This window comes from Lemur catta, chromosome 9, assembly GCF_020740605.2.
Source record: "Lemur catta isolate mLemCat1 chromosome 9, mLemCat1.pri, whole genome shotgun sequence".
In the NCBI taxonomy this organism is placed as follows: Eukaryota; Metazoa; Chordata; class Mammalia; order Primates; family Lemuridae; genus Lemur; species Lemur catta.
Genome location: NC_059136.1, coordinates 84,067,010 through 84,084,907, shown reverse-complemented (window position 1 = coordinate 84,084,907; position 17,898 = coordinate 84,067,010). Strand labels below are relative to the sequence as shown.

Below are 17,898 nucleotides of genomic sequence, written 5' to 3'. Positions count from 1 at the left end.
CTAAGTGCTGGAGGTACAGCAGTGGATGAAAAGACAAAAGTCCTTGTATTCATGATGCGTCTTTTATGACCCTCTGACTTTTAGAGGTCTATCCAATACTGTCATTCCAGTGTATTGATTTTTTTTTAATTTTAGAAACTTTATGTGCTTATCACCATCTGAAATTATCATGTTGTTTTACTTGTTTCTTTGTTTATTATCTCTTTATCTCTCTACTCCCCTACCCTGGCCTCCAATCAAAATATAAGCACCATCAGAACAGGAGCCTTGTTTGTTGTTACATAGCAAATGCCTGGAGTGCCCAGCCTGTAACAGTGCTCAATAAATATTGGCTGAATGAATAAATACATGAATAATTATATTTTGAATGAACAGATGATACTTTTAAATTGCATTTGATTTTGTACTTGATTCATTAGTGTCTCTTAGGATAAAAAGCATCATTTAAGAACTTTTAAGTAAAAATAATAGTGTAACTATTACATACTATCATTATAAAATGTTCATAAATAGTATATAATTAACCTGTCTTGAATATAATTCCACAGATCTTATATTAACCTGGGAGCTAATCCTTAGTGGCAGAAATTGGGTACTTATTTACCAAAATTGGTTTAGCTTTTGTTTTTCATGAGCATGAGTGCAATGTAATTCTCAGTTTTCCTTGCAGTCAGGAGTGGCCATGTAATTGAGTTGCAGCCAAGAACATGTACACAAAAGTGACTCACACAGGAAGTGTACAGGCCATTAAAAAAACAAAAGCCTCAAAACTTCAAGGTGACCTTTAGGAACATTGATAATGGCTGGGCCTCTGTCAGATACCTAAACCCTACAGAGGGTCGACCACCATAAACTGATCCTCCACCACTGATTGGACTTTACATAAGTAAAAATTAGCTTCTACAATGTAAGCCACTGTGTTGAGGGGGTTTGTTTGTTATAGCAGCTAGTGTTTGCCAGTAGGAAACCAGCCAGTTTTTCTTCTCAATATTCCCTGCAAAAAATTAGTTCCCCCATTCTAGTGGGAAAGGAAATATGAAGCAGCTGGATTTCATGATGGACAGGGTAAAAAGACTTGAAACTACTAGATCCTGAGAAATAAAGGTCGCTTGTTCATGTTTACATACAAACTGGGAGAAAGAGAACGTATTATATAATTTCACATTAACAAAGTAATTCTATTAGAATGAAGAGGTATGAACCAAATGTGCTAGTTTTGTTAGTATGTGATTCCAGCTGCATTTTAGTGAAAATAGGATTCCTAAAATAAAGGGGAATGAGCCATTTGGTTTTTCTTTATTTTCATATACTAGGTTTTACTTTAGCATGTTTTCTGAAGCAGTTATTAATATAAAACCAAATGAAAATAAATTTTTTTATAAGTTGGTTTTTCAAAAAGATAAACAAAATTGACAGCCCTCTTGCTAGATTGACAAGAACTAGAAAGAAAAGGACTCTAGTAAACTCAATTAGAAATGAAAAAGAAGAGGTCACTACAGATATCACAGAAATACAAAACATTATCTTTGAATACTATAAAATCTATATGCCCCAAAACTACAAAACGTGGAGGAAATGTACAAATACTTAGACACGTACAACCTTCCTAAGCTCAGTCAGGAAGAAATAGAATTCCTGAACAGACCAATATCAAGCACAGAAATTGAAGCAGCAATTAAAAATCTTCCAACACAAAAAGTCCCGGACCAGATGGGTTCACACCTGAATTCTACCAAACTTACAAAGAAGAATTCATACCTATATTGCAGAAATTATTCCACAACATTGAGGAGGATGGTATCTTCCCCAGCTCATTCTGTGAAGCCAATATCACCTTGATACCAAAGCCAGGAAAGGACACAACAAAAAAAGAAAACTGCAGACCAATATCTCTCATGAATATAGATACAAAAATTCTCAACAAAATCTTAGCAAACCGAATCCAGCAGCACATCAAAAAAATAATTCACCATGACCAAGTGGGCTTTACCCCAGAGATGCAAGATTGGTTCAACACATGCAAATCTATAAATACAATTCACCATATAAATAAAAGCAAGAACAAAGACCATATGATTCTCTCAATAGATGCATAAAAAGCATTTGACAATATCCAGCACACTTTTATGATAAAAACTCTTAACAAAATAGGCATAGATGGGACATACCTTAAAATTATAGCCACATATGGTAAACCCACAGCCAATATTATACTGAATGGGGGAAAATTGAAAGCATTCCGGCTTAGAACTGGAACCAGACAAGTTTGCCCACTATCTCCACTTCTATTCAACATAGTGCTAGAAGTCTTTGCCAGAGCAATCAGACAAGAGGGTGGAATTAAGAGTGTCCAAAGAGGGGCAGAAGAGCTCAAACTCACTCTTTGCTGATGATATGATATTATATCTAGAAAATTCCAAGAATTCAACCAAGAGACTCCTGGAATTGATAAATGAATTCAGTAAAGTGTCGAGATACAAAATTAATGCACACAAGTTAGTGGCATTCATATACACCAGTAACAGTCAAGCCAAAAATCAAATCAAAAGATGCAACACCTTTCACAATAGTATCAAAGAGTATTAAATATTTAGGAATATATTTAATGAAGGAGGTGAGAGACATATATAGGGAGAACTATGAAACACTGAGAAAAGAAATTGCAGAACACGTAAATAGATGGAAAACCCTACCATGCTCATGGATTGGCAGAATCAATACTGTTAAAATGTCCATACTACCTAAAATAATCTACAGAATTAATGCAGTCCCTATCAAAATACCATCATCCTTCTTTACAGATCTAGAAAAGATAATTCTATGCTTTGTATGGAACCAGAGAAGACCTCATGTAGCCAAAGCAATCTTAAGCAAAAAAAAATTGGGAGGCAAGTCTATCAGACTTTTCAAACTTTTACTGCAAGGGTATAGTAACCAAAATAGCATGGTACTGGCACAAGAACAGAGATACAGACCTTTGGAACAGGACTGAACCATCTGTTTTAAGGACAGCAAGCAGAAAAAAAGTTGTCTATTATTGCTATTCTTCACATTGCAAATATTGTTGAGCACTTCATCGGAGGCAAAGCCTTGCTACAGCAGGAATTCTTGGGTTGAGGCAGCATATGCTTTCCCTGTGGTATGCTGATAATATTCATCTTGTCTGTCTCTACTCTTTACAGTAGAAATGCTTATGTGAGATTCCAGAGACCTCATTTGTTATATCCTGTGGTGTAATGAAGTTGGCTCATCTAAGCTCTTGAGCACTGATAATTAAATTAAAACATTTTGCAAGCTGGTTGGTTGTTAAACACAATTATTATTAAAAATTAAATTATATATAAACACGTAAGTACATAAATGATATTATAAACAAAGCCAAAACATTCTTAAAACTCATTACTGCCTAATTATTTCAGTGCGTTGTACTGTTATCTGTGCTGTTGAGGTGATTTATATCTATTGTTTCCTGTGTGGAGGAAATACTGTGTAGTGCTGTGTTGCTGCACCTTAACTCTTTGTTCAGTGACTTCAAGTTGCTTGATATTGGCCAGAGTGGGAGTATTTTCATCACAGAAATGGACAAATGCTATAAATCAGAGCTGCTTTTTCCTCGCTTGCCCCCACATCCACCACTCAGAGAGCCAAGGTGTTAAATATTGACAGTACATCCCTGGTTCTCTCACACATGGTTATTTAAATAAATGACTGCATTATGCAACTTTTTTCCACAAGATGACCTGAACTCTCATTAGTTACTAAATCCATTTTCCATGCTAGAGAAGTTGGGAAAGTGGATTTTAAAACAAAGCTGTTCACTGTTTTTCTAAGGCAACAGCTTAGAGTTGCAGATTAACCCAGGATTCATTAGCAAGGTCCCAAGAGTTTGCATCATGCAAAACACCCCATTTTGAATGAATAGGTTAAACTACCACTTGTTTTATTGTGGCAAATACACTTGGGCCCAACATTTCCTTGAATTTTGTACTATCATGGCAATAATTTTTTCAATGAATGTTAAGGGATAATAATGTGAATAGGTAGATTGCATAGTAGAGATAAATTACTGATCTTCAAACGTGCCATAGGGTTTCAAAGTATTTCTCTTGATTTTATTTTACCTTCATACATGCTCTTTTCTTTATGGCTTGGCCAGGGTGTATATGTCTATTAACAAGTATTTTGATTATCTTCTGGATTCACCAAATGTAGTTAATGAGAATTCTGACAGCTTTTTCTCCTCTTTCACCAAAAAAGGTAAAGGTCAAAGTCTTTTATCAAATCATAAAAATATAGCCTATTGCTGCAAATTATCTATTCTGCAGATGTTGCATTCTATGTAAAGAAAATATTTAAATGTAAACCCTTTGAGTTTTAATTTGAGGTTTTTACTTTCTAGAACAGTCATTTTTTATTAGACTGTGTATAAAACAACAGCCTGGAAAAGAGAAAACTTGAGGAGAGGTGTGATAGGAGTCCTTTCTTTCCCAGCTTTATGGTGGTATAATTGACAAATATTTGCAGTGTACAACATGATGTTTTGATATATGTATAAATTGGTGAAGATTACCACAATCAAGCTAATTAATATCCCTCACCTTACATTGTTATCACGTTGTTTTTGTAATGAGAACATCTAAATCTACTCTCTTAGCAATTTTCAAGTATACGATACATTACATATTTTCTTTTTCCATTCATCCACGGATGGACACTTAGGTTGATTCCATATCTTGGCTATTGTGAGTAATGCTACAGTGAACATAGGAGTGCAGATATTTCTTTGACACACTGATTTCATTTCCTTTGAATACATACCCAGAAATGGGATTGCTGGATCATATGGTAGTTCTATTTTTGTTTTTTTGAGGAACTTTCGTACTGTTTTCCATAATGGCTGTACTGATTTACATCTCTACCAACAGTGTATGAGGATTCCCTTTTCACTACATCCTCACCAATACTTATTTTATGTCTTTTTTGTAATAGCCATCTTCAAAGGTGTGAGGTTATATCTCATTTTGGTTTTGATTTGCATTTCCCTGATGATTAGAGATGTTGAACACCTTTTCATATGCCTGTTGGCCATCCGAGTTTCTTCTTTTGAGAAGTATTTATTTAGATTCCTTGCTCATTTTTTAATTATTTATATTTTTGGTATTGAGTTGAATGAGTTCTTTATATGTTTTGGATATTAATCTCCTATTGGATATATGTTTGCAAATATTTTTTTCCATTCCTTAGGTTGCCTTTTAATTTTATTGTTTTGTTTGCTATACAGAATCTTTTTAATTCGATGAAATCCCATTTGTCTATTTTGCTTTTGTTCCCTGTACTTTTGGGATCATATTCAAAAAATTATTGTCCAGACCAATGTTGAAAAGCTTTCCCTAATAGTTTTTCTAGTAGTTTTATATACATTTAAGTCTTTAGTCCATTTTGAGTTGATTTTTGTATATGATGTGAGATAAGGGTCTAAATTTGTTCTTCTATATGTGGCCATCAAGTTTTTCCAACACCATTTATTGAAAAGACCATCTTTCTCCATTGTATGATCTTGGTACCTTTGTGGAAGATCAGTTAAACATAAATTCCTGGATTTACTTCTAGGATCTCTATTCTGTTTCATTGTTCTATATGCCTACTTTTGCGCCTATACCATGCTGTTTTGATTATTATAGTTTTGTAGTAGATTTTGAGTTCAAGTAGTGTGATGCCTTCAGCTTTGTTCCTTTTGCTCCAGATTGCTTTGGCTAGTCAGGGCTTTTGTGGTTCCATACAGATTTAGGATTGTTTCTTCTATTTCTGTGAAAAATGCCATTGGAATTTTGATAGGGATTGCATTGAATTTGTAGATCACTTTGGTTCATATGGACATTTTAACAACATTAATTCTTCCAATCCATGAACATGGGCTATCTTTCCATTTATCTGTGTCTTTTTCAATTTCTTTCACCAGTTTTATAGTTTTCAATGTACAGAACTTTTACCTCCTTGGATAAATTTATTTGTAAATATCATACTGGATTCTGTGATGCTATTGTAAATGAGATCATTTTCTTATTTTTTTTTTTAAGACAGTGTTTCTGTCTGTAGCCCTGGGTAGAGTGCAGTGGCATCATCATCATCATCATCATCATAGCTTACTGCAACCTCAAATTCCTGGGCTCAAGCAATCATCCTGCCTCAGCCTCCTGAGTAGCTGGGACTACAGGCGTATGCCACCATGCCTGGCTAATTTTTTCTGTTTTCAGTAGAGATGGGGTCTTGCTCTTCCTCAGGGTGATCTTGAGTTAATTTATTTTTTGAATAGTTTGTTGTTAGCATATAGGAACACTACTGGGTTTTGTATGCTGACTTTGTATCCAGAAACTTTATTGAATTAATTTATTAGTAGTTCTAACAGTTTTTTGGTGGAGTTTTTAGGGTTTTCTATATATAAAATGATACCATCTGCAAACAGAGACAATTATACTTCCAATTTGCGTGCCTTTTATTTCTTTTTCTTGCCTAATTGCTCTGGCTGTGACTTCCAGTACTATGTTGAATAGAAGTGGAGAGAGCAGACCTTGTCTTATTCCCAATCACAGAGAAAAAGCTTTCTGCTTTTCACTGTTGAGTATGATGTTAGCTGTGGGCTTGTCATATATAGACCTTATTATATTGAGATATATTCCTTCTATACCACATCTGTTGAGAGTTTTTATTATGAAAGAACGTTGAATTTTGTCAAATAGTTTTTCTGCATCTATTAAAGTCAATATGCTATTTTTATCCTTCATTCTGTTAATGTGGTATATCATATTTATTAATTTTCATGTGTTGAACCATCCTTGCATCACAGGGATAAATCCCACCTGATCAAGGCATATGATCCTTTTACTGTGCTGTTGAATTTGATTTGATAGTACTTTGTGGAGGATTTTGGCATCTGTGTTCATCAGGAATATTGTTCTATAATTTGCTTTTCTATAGTATCTATGTCTGCCCTTGTAAAATGAGTTTGGAAGTATTTTCTTCTTTTCAGTTTTTTGGAAGAGTTTGAGAAGGATTAGCATTAATTCTTTAAATTTTTGGTAGAATTCACCAGTGAAGCTATCAGGTCCTGGGAATAAGAGTGTTTATGAATATGAAACTCTTATCATGAGGATGGTAATGAAGAATGACCACTCATTTTCTACTGAGAAAAAAAATCTTAAGTGATATGTAAGAAAAGCATTTCTCAGTGTAAGAACTGTTAAAATTTTGAAATCAGTTAGATACTGAATTTATTTAATCTACTCTGGCTGGAGGCCTAAACTCAGGATAAGTGGTCAAGATTGGTGTGTGTGTGGTCTTGGCCTGATGACTGTGAGATAAAACAGATAAATGCTAAAATTCACTTCTAGGGCTGAAAATCAAATCACAACTCACTAATTTGAGTATCTTCTCTTTGAAGGATACTTTTTACTCAGCTTTGTGACATTGTGAAGAAATAGAGAAAAGAAATTCATTTATATAAATACAAATATACACACTATATATATTTATGTGTGTACATATATTAAATGCATATATATTATGCTAGCTGAATGTTGCTAACCTCAATTTAGTTCTCAAAGCATTATATGGAAATTGTAAATATATTAAATAACAATGTCTTATCATGATTCGTGTTAAGATATTCATGTTAAAATACTAGATTGGTATTGCTGTGTTAGAAAAGCAAAAGCTTTGTGGAAAATTAACAGCTTCAATATTTAGGAATATGTATTTAATACATTTATTCCTTTTTTGTATGTTACTTTTTAGATTGTCATTCTTTTAATATATTGTTCCTATGTTCTTAGTTACTGACAAACATCAGTTCAAACCAGAGCAAATGTTATATAGATTTCGGTATGATGATGGAACATTTTATCCAAGAAATGAGATGCAAGATGTGATTTCAAAGGTAAAGACCTCTCTCACAACCTCTTCAATAGCAGAATTCATGTTTTCATTCTTTTTTTTTTTTTTTTTTGAGACAGAGTCTCACTCTGTTGCCCAGGCTAGTGTGAGTGCCGTGGCATCAGCCTTGCTCACAGCAACCTCGAACTCTAGGCTTAAGTAATCCTCCTGCCTCAGCCTCCCGAGTAGCTGGAACTACAGGCATGAGCCACCATGCCCAGCTAATTTTTTCTATATATATTTTTCGCTGTCTAAATCATTTCTTTCTATTTTTTAGTAGAGATGGGGTCTCGCTCTTGCTCAGGCTGGTCTCAAACTCCTGAGCTCAAACGATCCGCCCTCCTCGGCCTCCCATAGTGCTGGGATTACAGGTGTGAGCCACCGTGCCCGGCCCATGTTGTCATTCTTGAGAAAAATAGAAAGACTTAAAAGATTTTCCTAGTATAGAAAACTCTTAAATTATATATAAAAGCAAGGCTCTTTATTTCTTGTTGGAATTTTAATATTCTAAAGTTAGATTGTTCTTTTCATTCTCTTAGTTCTAAATGGAAGAATTACTATTGTGTCACTCATAAGTTTATTTCCATTGAAAACTGTTTTACATATAGCCACATGTGGTCATAATACCTGACTACATAAAAAATACAAATATATAAAATAAGTATAATACTGGTTTTCTTTATACACTTGACAAAATTTATGTTGACCTATGATGAACAAGTATTGTAGATGTATTGCTATCTAGGTTTATTTTCTGTTTAGTTTATGTCTCAAAATTTTATATTAAAAATAATTTAGAAAAATCTTTGTATATGTATGTGTCATATGTATAAGAGAAATTCATAGCACAATTTAATCCTATTCTTTAATGATTTAACTCATATGATTTTAATGATATAATAGAACATTTGAATAATTTTTACATTGGTTGAGGTTGTATAATGATTCTAGAATGTTGACAGTAAATTCATTTGTTATTTCAAAATTTCATTGATATGTCTCTTGGGTGATCTTATTTGCTTTTGACATATCTTTATTTTACATAGGGTGTAAGGTTATATTGTCGTCTTCATAGTCTGTTTACTCCAGTGATCAGGTGAGTCTGGTTTCTCAGTTATGAGACATTTAAATGAAAATATTTATATTGTGTATTAGGTAAATATTATTCACCTAGAACTTATTGGCTTGTTTTGTTTTTCACCCAAAAGTGAAAATTTTACTTTAAAATATTATTTTAAGTAATAATTTATTGTAAAAATCCCTAAATTTTTCTAAGACGGTAACTATAGTATCTTCCACTTTTTTATTTTGATTTCTAAAGTTGTTTTGCCATAAATTCATGGTAAGTTATAGACTTGATAATGAAGTAATACGCATTTAATTAATATTTAATAAATAATTGATTGAGAAAGAATGTGGAATATTGTTTACTCTAAATATTTACCATTATGATTACTCATATATTAATTTTTAAGTTAAATTGTGTAACCAAATAGTGGATATGCATTTTATTTCATGATATTTCCTAATAGTCTTTTTCCCAAAGAAAGAACTTTGTACTTGAAAATTAAGAATTATTTTGGAGTTAATAAGTATAATTTTATTCTCTATCATATTTTCACTTATGAAAAAATATACCTTTTTTTAAAAAAAAAGAGGAATCAGGATTAATTTTCAATTTATCTCTTTAGAAAGACAGTGGAAAACTTTGAGGTTTGTATTATGAATACTAATAGAGTAGATCTTTAGGAAATTGTTGTACTTTTGTAATGTACACTGATACACATTCACTGATAGAATGTTAAACTAATTTCAAGTGACCAGAAATTATTCAGAGTTTATTGACTAAATCATATTTTTAGAACAAAAACTGCATATACCATTTTTAGAATAAATAAAGATACTTTTAATCTTGGCTATAAAATCCAAATGTTTAGTATGTACAGTGTTTCTATTTGTCATTCTGGTTTGTAATTCCAAGAAAACACACAGCTTAAAAAAAAGATTCCAGATGTTGCTAAGTGTATTGGAATGCCCATTTATACTGCATGAAGAACATTCTCGTGGTAGGTCCTGGGGGAGAAAATATAATAAGATCTTACCCATCACCCCTGAAAGTGTCCTGTCTACTTCATAAGCAGACTTCTTAAAGTAGGAAGATGTACAAAAGAGTATTTGTTGACTCTGCCATAATCCTGTCACAGATACCCTGCAAATATTTTGGATAATTTAATGCTAAATACTTAATAGCAACTGGGTACTTCAATTTTTTCTATGCTAAACTAATAGAAAATAATAATGGTTTAATTCTGCGTGTCACTTGTGTACATGTATGTTTCATATGTGCAAAAATGTGTTATGAAAATATATTTTAGCCATATCAGAATATTTTTAATCAAGAAAGTTCTATCTGTAAGAGCTGATAAGAAAGAATTGTTCTTTGGCTTAAAAAGACAGTTGTTTATGAGTTGTCAAGGGAAAATTTATGGGAAAAAAACCATAAAACAGATGGAATGTATGATAGTCATGCTTTTAATATGTGTGACCTCAGCTTACAAAAAGAAAAATTACTTAGCATGAAGAACCTCAGATGCACATTTAGTCAATAATAGACTATGCTTTTTCTCCTCATTGGTGCTTATGGAAACCAACCGTTGAAATGAGTGAGGAAGTGTCAGAAACATGGAAATAGATTTAAAAGAAAAAATAATGGCTGTTGATTAGTGGCTAACCTAGTTTATTTATTATTGAAATCTCAGAAATTTCAACCATCTTTCAGGGAGCTTTTTTATGAAAGTGGGTAAAATAATGTAACTATTAACATTAATTATAAATTACTGACAGAGGCTAAAGAACAGTGAATATAGCTAGTAACTATTAGGCGCGTCAAGTTTTTTGCAGTTTGAATTTTTTGACTTTTTAAAAAGACTGTCATTTTTTTCATTTCCATTTGATCCAGGCCTGCAAAATTTAATTTAGGAATTTAACTCTTGTTTATATTAATTAGCCTATGATGGTAAGTGAGGACTTACTGTATTTCTAGCTAAATTATTACCAGATAATAGAGTGATAATAATCTATTTGGATATAAGAAAATGTGAAAGAAGAGATGTCTTGTTTTGGTATCATTGTAGTAGGTCTCTTCCCTTCATGTGACCTGATGAAGGTTTTTTTTTAGGTGTTATATATGCTTTGTAAACCTCTCTTATTTGCACATAATTTGGGCAATTGATTCAGATTACAATAGTAAATTTTTCTGTTGCACACTGATACTAAATGAAAATATTTCCTGTGTTTACTCATCCCCCTGCTTCATGTTTTTGTTTTTGTTTCTTCTTTACAGAGATAAAGATTACCATTTAAGGACCTACAAATCTGTGGTCATGGCCAACAAACTGATAGACTGGCTAATTGCACAGGTAAATTACACAAACAGAAGTTGCTGAGTTTCATTCAAGGCTGCTTTAAACTTTAAGCATGTGAATTAGGTACTTTTTAAAAATTATTATCTGCCTGCAAATGAGGCAAAGTGAAGTAAACTTGATAAAGTTCAAGCAGTTAATATGAAGCAGAATTAGGATTTGAGCCTAGATAATCTATCTGACTTCAGAGTTCTCAAATTTAGCTTTTATGCTATTTTGTCTTTCAAAAGGAAGATGTCCCTATTTTAAAAATATTGGCTGAGATCTATAAAAAAGCACGAAGCTCATTTGAGTATCCCGAAAGAATAGCTATGCTCATGCACTAAAATTTTCATGTGTTTTCACTAATTTATTTTTTAAAAGTCTATGTTTATTAGTCCTAGCAGGTTATTATAATTTCCTTGTGTTTTTTTCCCTGCTAGAAGATAATTGTGCTTGAGCTTTAATATCTGCATACATTTGAAATAGGAAAGTACATAATTTATTATTATTGTTATTTTTCCTGCTTCTCAGGATTTGGATGCTGAGCTCGAACTGAGAAAATGTTATTTGCTTATAAGTAAAACAAATGAGGGCATCTAGTCCATCATAATAGATATTCAAACATAAAAATTTATTTAACTGTTTTTTCATACTGGATCAACTAATAAATGATCAAATGTTTTTCACTGATTGAAGATTAAGAAAGCTGATCTAATTTAACTTACTATTTTGAGGAAGGGATATCTTTGAAATGAAAGTCATTATGTTTGAGTATTTGAATTAGTTTCATAAGCAGTCTTATTTTTTTGTTCTTAAAGTGGCTTGCTTTCTTTGTTACAAGTAGATAACATTTGATAATTCATCATAAAGTGTTTATTTTTTGTTTCATTTATTAATATTTAATCCATATTTGGTTTATCTGTGCACATATATTTTGAGATTTTTATTGTTTAATATTAATTTCTAGACTATTCAAGGAACACTGATTTTTGCATTTTATAGCACTTAAATTTGTTACATATATAGAAGCTAAGATTTTAGATGAAACCAAATAATTGCCTTGAGATGAAACACTAATTCATGCTTTTAGTGGCTTTCCTAGTATCAGAGCCTTTTATAACACCGTGGTCAATGTGTGTCATTGGAATCAGTTCTGTATTCAGTATTGGAGTTGGAATTTCACGTAGAAATTATATTGTTATAGAATTCATATGAACTTGTATGATATGTTGATGATGTGAGAAAATTGAAAAAAAAATCATTTGAAGCAAAAGCTGGTGCTGAATAAACATTTAAAGTTCTAACTCAGGAAGTCAGTTATCAGCTTTTATTTTTGGCACTTTTACTTTCCAAGGGTGAGCATTAGAAGAATAGAATAAGCTGCTCAAAAAACTAGGCCAAGTTGCAATTATTTTTTTCTTCAGTTTTTCTCAGTGGTCTGCTATGACAGGGTAGAAATAGAAATCTCGCTGGACTGGAACTCAGACAACCTGGTATCTGATGCCAGTGCTGCCAATAACTAGTTATGTACACTTGGACCAGTCACTCGATCTCTCTGGATTTTGGTTTCACAACTGTTTATTACTTACTGAATTGCTGTAGGTATCATCTCTTCTCCATCACTGAAGCTTTATGGTTCTGATATTGTAAAAGAGCCAAATTTAAGTATCAGACATAATCAACTCTGATTGCTTAGCTTCAGATTAGGATCACATGGACTGCCTTGGAAAAGGGAGACGTAGTCATGGAAGGACAAGAGAACAAGTTAAAGTTCTTAATTTAATAGGAAGAAGAGATTTTTTAAAAAGTAAGGGTCTCTTTCCACCAAGACTCTCAAATGATGATACTTAATTTCCAGTATTGACCAGGACACTGAATTGATTTGGACAGCTTTAGGGGACACAGTAAAGAACTGGCTCCAGTATGATTGGGGTATATTCTAGATCCCATAGTTTTTCTCTTATTCTGCAATATATTATGTGATGTCATCTTGGAAAACATAATGACTATTGTTTTCTTCTGAATGCATTTTTCACTTACTGATGTACAGCTTCTAGTATAATAGTTTATAATAAAATAACTGATTCGGCAAAGTTAATTCTTTATTTGACAAGTGCAATAATGTACTTCTAAAACATCATTTAAATCATGCGAATTTTGACTTGTCTATGGATCACTCATATTTTATAGTTAAATAATGCCTTGCTTTTCACACCGCAGCAGTTTTATTGTGCTTTTTTGTTGTTGTTGATGCTCACCGGGTCTATACGGCACAAGTAGGATGTTTAAAAGGCATAGGGATGATGATGCCAAAACATTTTAGAACATATTTTTTACATCATTATGTTCAGTATAATATTAGTCTGGCCAGTATATCATTTGGATAATTAATCAAATAAAGCAATCAGATGTCAGTGTTTATTCAATAAGACTTTATTGTAAGCTTAACGTTTAAACAAGTGTTTTGATGATTAAAATAAAACAAACAAACAAAACAGGAAGCAGTCATGGTTTCTGCCTTCAAGGGGTGTTGATCAATTGGGCTAATTTTTATTTACCCTCTAGATTCTGCCCCAGGATCATCTCCCCCAGGAAGGATTACCAGGTCCTCTTCCTGGACTCAGGGTCATCTCCTGTGGTCCCAGTTCCCTGCGTATATCTGCCTGATTGGGAATATTGACTAAATTGGATAATGGTACTTTCAATAAACCACCTTTTGAGTGACCAAATCCTGCACTAGATTTGAATTAGTTGAGGACAGAGAAGTGTTTTCTATTTGAGTGTTTTAAAATCTTATCTCTGTCGCTTGGCACAATATGTAGAAAAAAATACATGTCTTTTGAATGAATTCATGAATATTACAAAACAGCTATATTTTTGAATAGGGCCAGATGCATAGTTTGAAGTTACAGATTGTAAATGGTTTGGAAGTTAACAGGGGCATTAGTGAGGGTTGGAGTTGTCACAGCCTGAGGTGGGACTTATCTGAGTCTTTCCTAGATGGATAGGTAGAATTTGAATGGGTGGAGGGTAAAGAGAAGGGCACTGTCAGTAGGAACAATGACATGGGGGAAAGCAAGTATGAAAATGATCACAGGGAGTACAGAGGCCACATTCACTAGAGCAAACAGTGTAGTTACTGAGCTTTGGAGAGTGAAGCTGGAGAAGTAGAACAAAACCAAGGTATGGAGAGTCTGGAAAGTGAAACAGAGAATTGTGATATGTTATGCTTATAAAAGAACAGTCTATTTAAAGTTTTGAAACATGGAATTTCTGTGTAAGAGTTTAATTCTATGACAGCAGATGTTAGAGTCCAGAAAAAAAATATGGTAATTTGGAAGAGAGATGAAGAAACACCAGGTTAGGATGTTGACAATAAAAATGGAATAGAAGCCAGAGAGAAGAGAGAATAGATATGAGTGCCTAAGTGCTAAAAGATAGGACTAGGGAAAAAAATGAGCTTCTTAAACTGTAAAAATACAACTCTAAAGTTACACACACACATACACACACACACACACACACACACACAAGGATACATACATGTTCATATACATGGATCCATACTTATAGGAATAAAATAGGTGTTTTCTAAATAAAAACTAAAATAATGGTAGCTTTGGATTATTTTGTTGCTTTCAGTTCAATTACATGGTCTGATTATTTTTTCAGCAAGACGCTGGCTCAGCCAATTTACCCTTAAGGTCTTACAAGTCATCATAGATTGATAGGTTTCTTTAGGAGCCTTTAAAGGACAAGGCCATTATGATGGGAAAGAATTAGTGGCCAAGATCATACACAGTGATTTTTTTTTTTACCTTTATTTAGTGTGTTGTCAATTTATAAGATATTTCCCTGTTGTGTGATTGAGATACAAGATCTAAGAAATAACACAAAGGCATCATTTATAGCAGCAACAAATTTTTGTTACTTATATATTTTCATGTTTAATAAAATATGTTTTTGCTCAAGAAATAGCAAATCTTTGTTTCTTATTTAATATCCAAAGAAAATATTTTTCTAATTAATTGAATGTTTTTAACAATTAGACGCATCTGCCTTATAAAGCAATGCATGCTGTAAAATATGAAAGTCTTTGTGTGAATATAGTGCTGGGCATGTTACATGCAGTAAAGATGCAACAAAGCCTTCAGTTGCCTATTAACTCACCCAGTGCTTTTTTGGCTAACAGGGGGATTGCCGCACCAGGGAGGAGGCAATGATATTTGGCGTTGGACTCTGTGACAATGGATTTATGCACCATGGTAGGGATATTTCACCCTGGAAGCTTACAGATGTATTTCCTTGTTTTGGTTCTTCGTAGGACACTGGGTTGCTTACTGCTCCAGTGAGGTCATTTAGAGACTGTCTGGGTCTTGCCATGGGTTCACGTGGGACTGCTTGGATCATTAACTCCATCTAAGACATAGTCTCATTTCTATTGTCAGCTATGGCTTCTGTTGCTTTTTAATTTGTGGTTGATGATTTCATTTGGTAACTTACCTTGCTAGCCAGTCTTCTGTCCAAGGACCAAAACATCCATCTGTCTAGTCAACAATTATTTGTTGAAACTCTGTAAAAATAATGAAATAAAATAGTTGGTTTTTGATCACTTACTATATGCTAAGTTATTTATATTTATTACTTCATTTTGTATAACATTACAAAGGAGATTTTATTGCCCTCATTTTACAGATGAGGAAACTAAGTTCAGAGGGTTTAAGTAACTTTCTCAGTACATACCCAGAATCGGTCCCAGACCTGGAATTTTAACTCAGGCCTGTCTCATCACAAAGCCTGTTTCCACTGCACCCTGGGACCACTGTCTTCCCTTCAGTTGCTGGATCAATAAATCAACCTGTCCCAACAAGTACACTTTAAGGTGCTAAGGACAGATAAATAAGAAATAGAGAAGATTTCTCTTTTAAAGTATTTTGACAGCTGTCAGGATCTCACTGAATATAAGTTCTTCCTATCAGTATTTGGCCTTATTTTTTAAAAAGATTAGCAAAACATAAACCTTGTGCATGCCAGGAATCTTAGGGGCTTTGGGGGAAAGTATCAATATTCAGATAAAGGGGAAAAAAAACAGACATTTCCTGAACTGAGGTTGAGAGTATTGCTTTTAAATTGAAAAGAACTAGGAATTTGTGGAAACTAAAATCACATTTCACCCAGAAGGCATATTTCTGGTTTGAAGTGTTGGAACAAAAGTGACCGCAATGGGAATTGCTCACATACGGAAAGGCAACACGTAACCCGTTTGAATTTTCCCATAATTGTGCAGAATATTAAAAACATGCTTAAAATGTTTACTACACAGTGAAAACACCATAGGCGTATATGTTTTGGGTTATGTGCATTTTTGGAAATATTATAATCTTTTATTTAAATTTGAATTTTAATCTGGAAAGTGACAGGCTTGGTTAAGTACAAAAAAGTTAGCATTGAAAAAATACTACTTATTTAAAAAAATTCAAAATCGTTTGGGTAATAGTAATTTTAAAAAAAACATTGGCTTGAATCGTAGAAAGAAATAGAGAAAAATCCCAGGGATACTTGTGAATGTAATTTTTCCTAGGATTATAAAAAGTCATAGGAGCAGGTATTAATTTACCAAATGTGTCTGGTATGGAAAATGAGTTTGATTTTTGGATTAATTGAAACAATTTGAATCTCTCTGCTTCTGTAGTCCTTGAAAAAAGTGAATTCAAAGATGAACCTCTACTTTTCCGTTTTTTTTCGGATGAGGAAATGGAAGGATCAAATATGAAACATCGACTTATGAAACATGATTTAAAAGTTGTGGAAAATCTTATAGCCAAATCATTATTGGTAAGTTTATTAGTGTGTTATATAAGTTTTCTTCTTGATTAGACATTAGCAGAAGTTTGGGTAAACATGTTTGATGGCAATGCGTATTACTTCATACTGTTTGATTTGTAACTTTTTCATAGTTGCATAAATCAATATTGTTAATATTTTGCATTTCAGATTAAATCTAATGAAGGCAGCTATGGCTTTGGGCTAGAAGACAAAAATAAAGTTCCAATAATAAAGTTGGTAGAAAAGGGGTCTAATGCTGAGGTAATGTAAATTAGCATTTTTATTTAAATTTGTTGTCATGATGTACAAATATAAAAATTCTGAACAAATTGAAATCAGCCTTTAAAGGTAATCAGCCTTGAAATTATCTTTATTGAAGATAATGTTTCTGGATAATCTACTCGGAGGCCCTTCCAAATGCCCTTGGGATTTGTGGCAGCTGAACCCAGGTCTGGGCAATAAGGAGTACTTGGAGCGGGGGATGGTGGTGTTCTACGTCTACAGCTGGAAATGCCTTGACCCCCAGGAGGCCGAGTGCCTCATTCTTTGTCCCTGGAGCTTCTCTAATCACAGATTCCGACCTGGGACCCTATGGGGCTGTGTAGGGTAGGATTGTATTGTGCATGTCAGACGGTTCTTCCTTCCAGTCAAGGCGTGTGCCTTCTATTTTCCTATCACCTTTGACTGTCTTTTGTATGGATATAATTCCCATCAATAAAGCACATGCTTTGATTTATTT

At 33.2% G+C, this 17,898-nt stretch overlaps 1 protein-coding gene across 3 annotated transcripts in view; it reads left to right on the top strand.

The window, feature by feature from the left end:
- The window catches only part of PREX2 (phosphatidylinositol-3,4,5-trisphosphate dependent Rac exchange factor 2), a 274,675-nt gene that overhangs the window by 110,277 nt on the left and 146,500 nt on the right, over positions 1-17,898 (top strand). For all 3 annotated transcript variants that reach the window (XM_045560617.1, XM_045560618.1, XM_045560619.1), the window contains exons 12-17: positions 7,830-7,933; positions 8,976-9,025; positions 11,273-11,348; positions 15,526-15,598; positions 17,026-17,168; positions 17,328-17,420. In XM_045560617.1, coding sequence (XP_045416573.1) covers positions 7,830-7,933; positions 8,976-9,025; positions 11,273-11,348; positions 15,526-15,598; positions 17,026-17,168; positions 17,328-17,420 — 539 coding nt within the window. The remainder of the gene's footprint in view (positions 1-7,829; positions 7,934-8,975; positions 9,026-11,272; positions 11,349-15,525; positions 15,599-17,025; positions 17,169-17,327; positions 17,421-17,898) is intronic.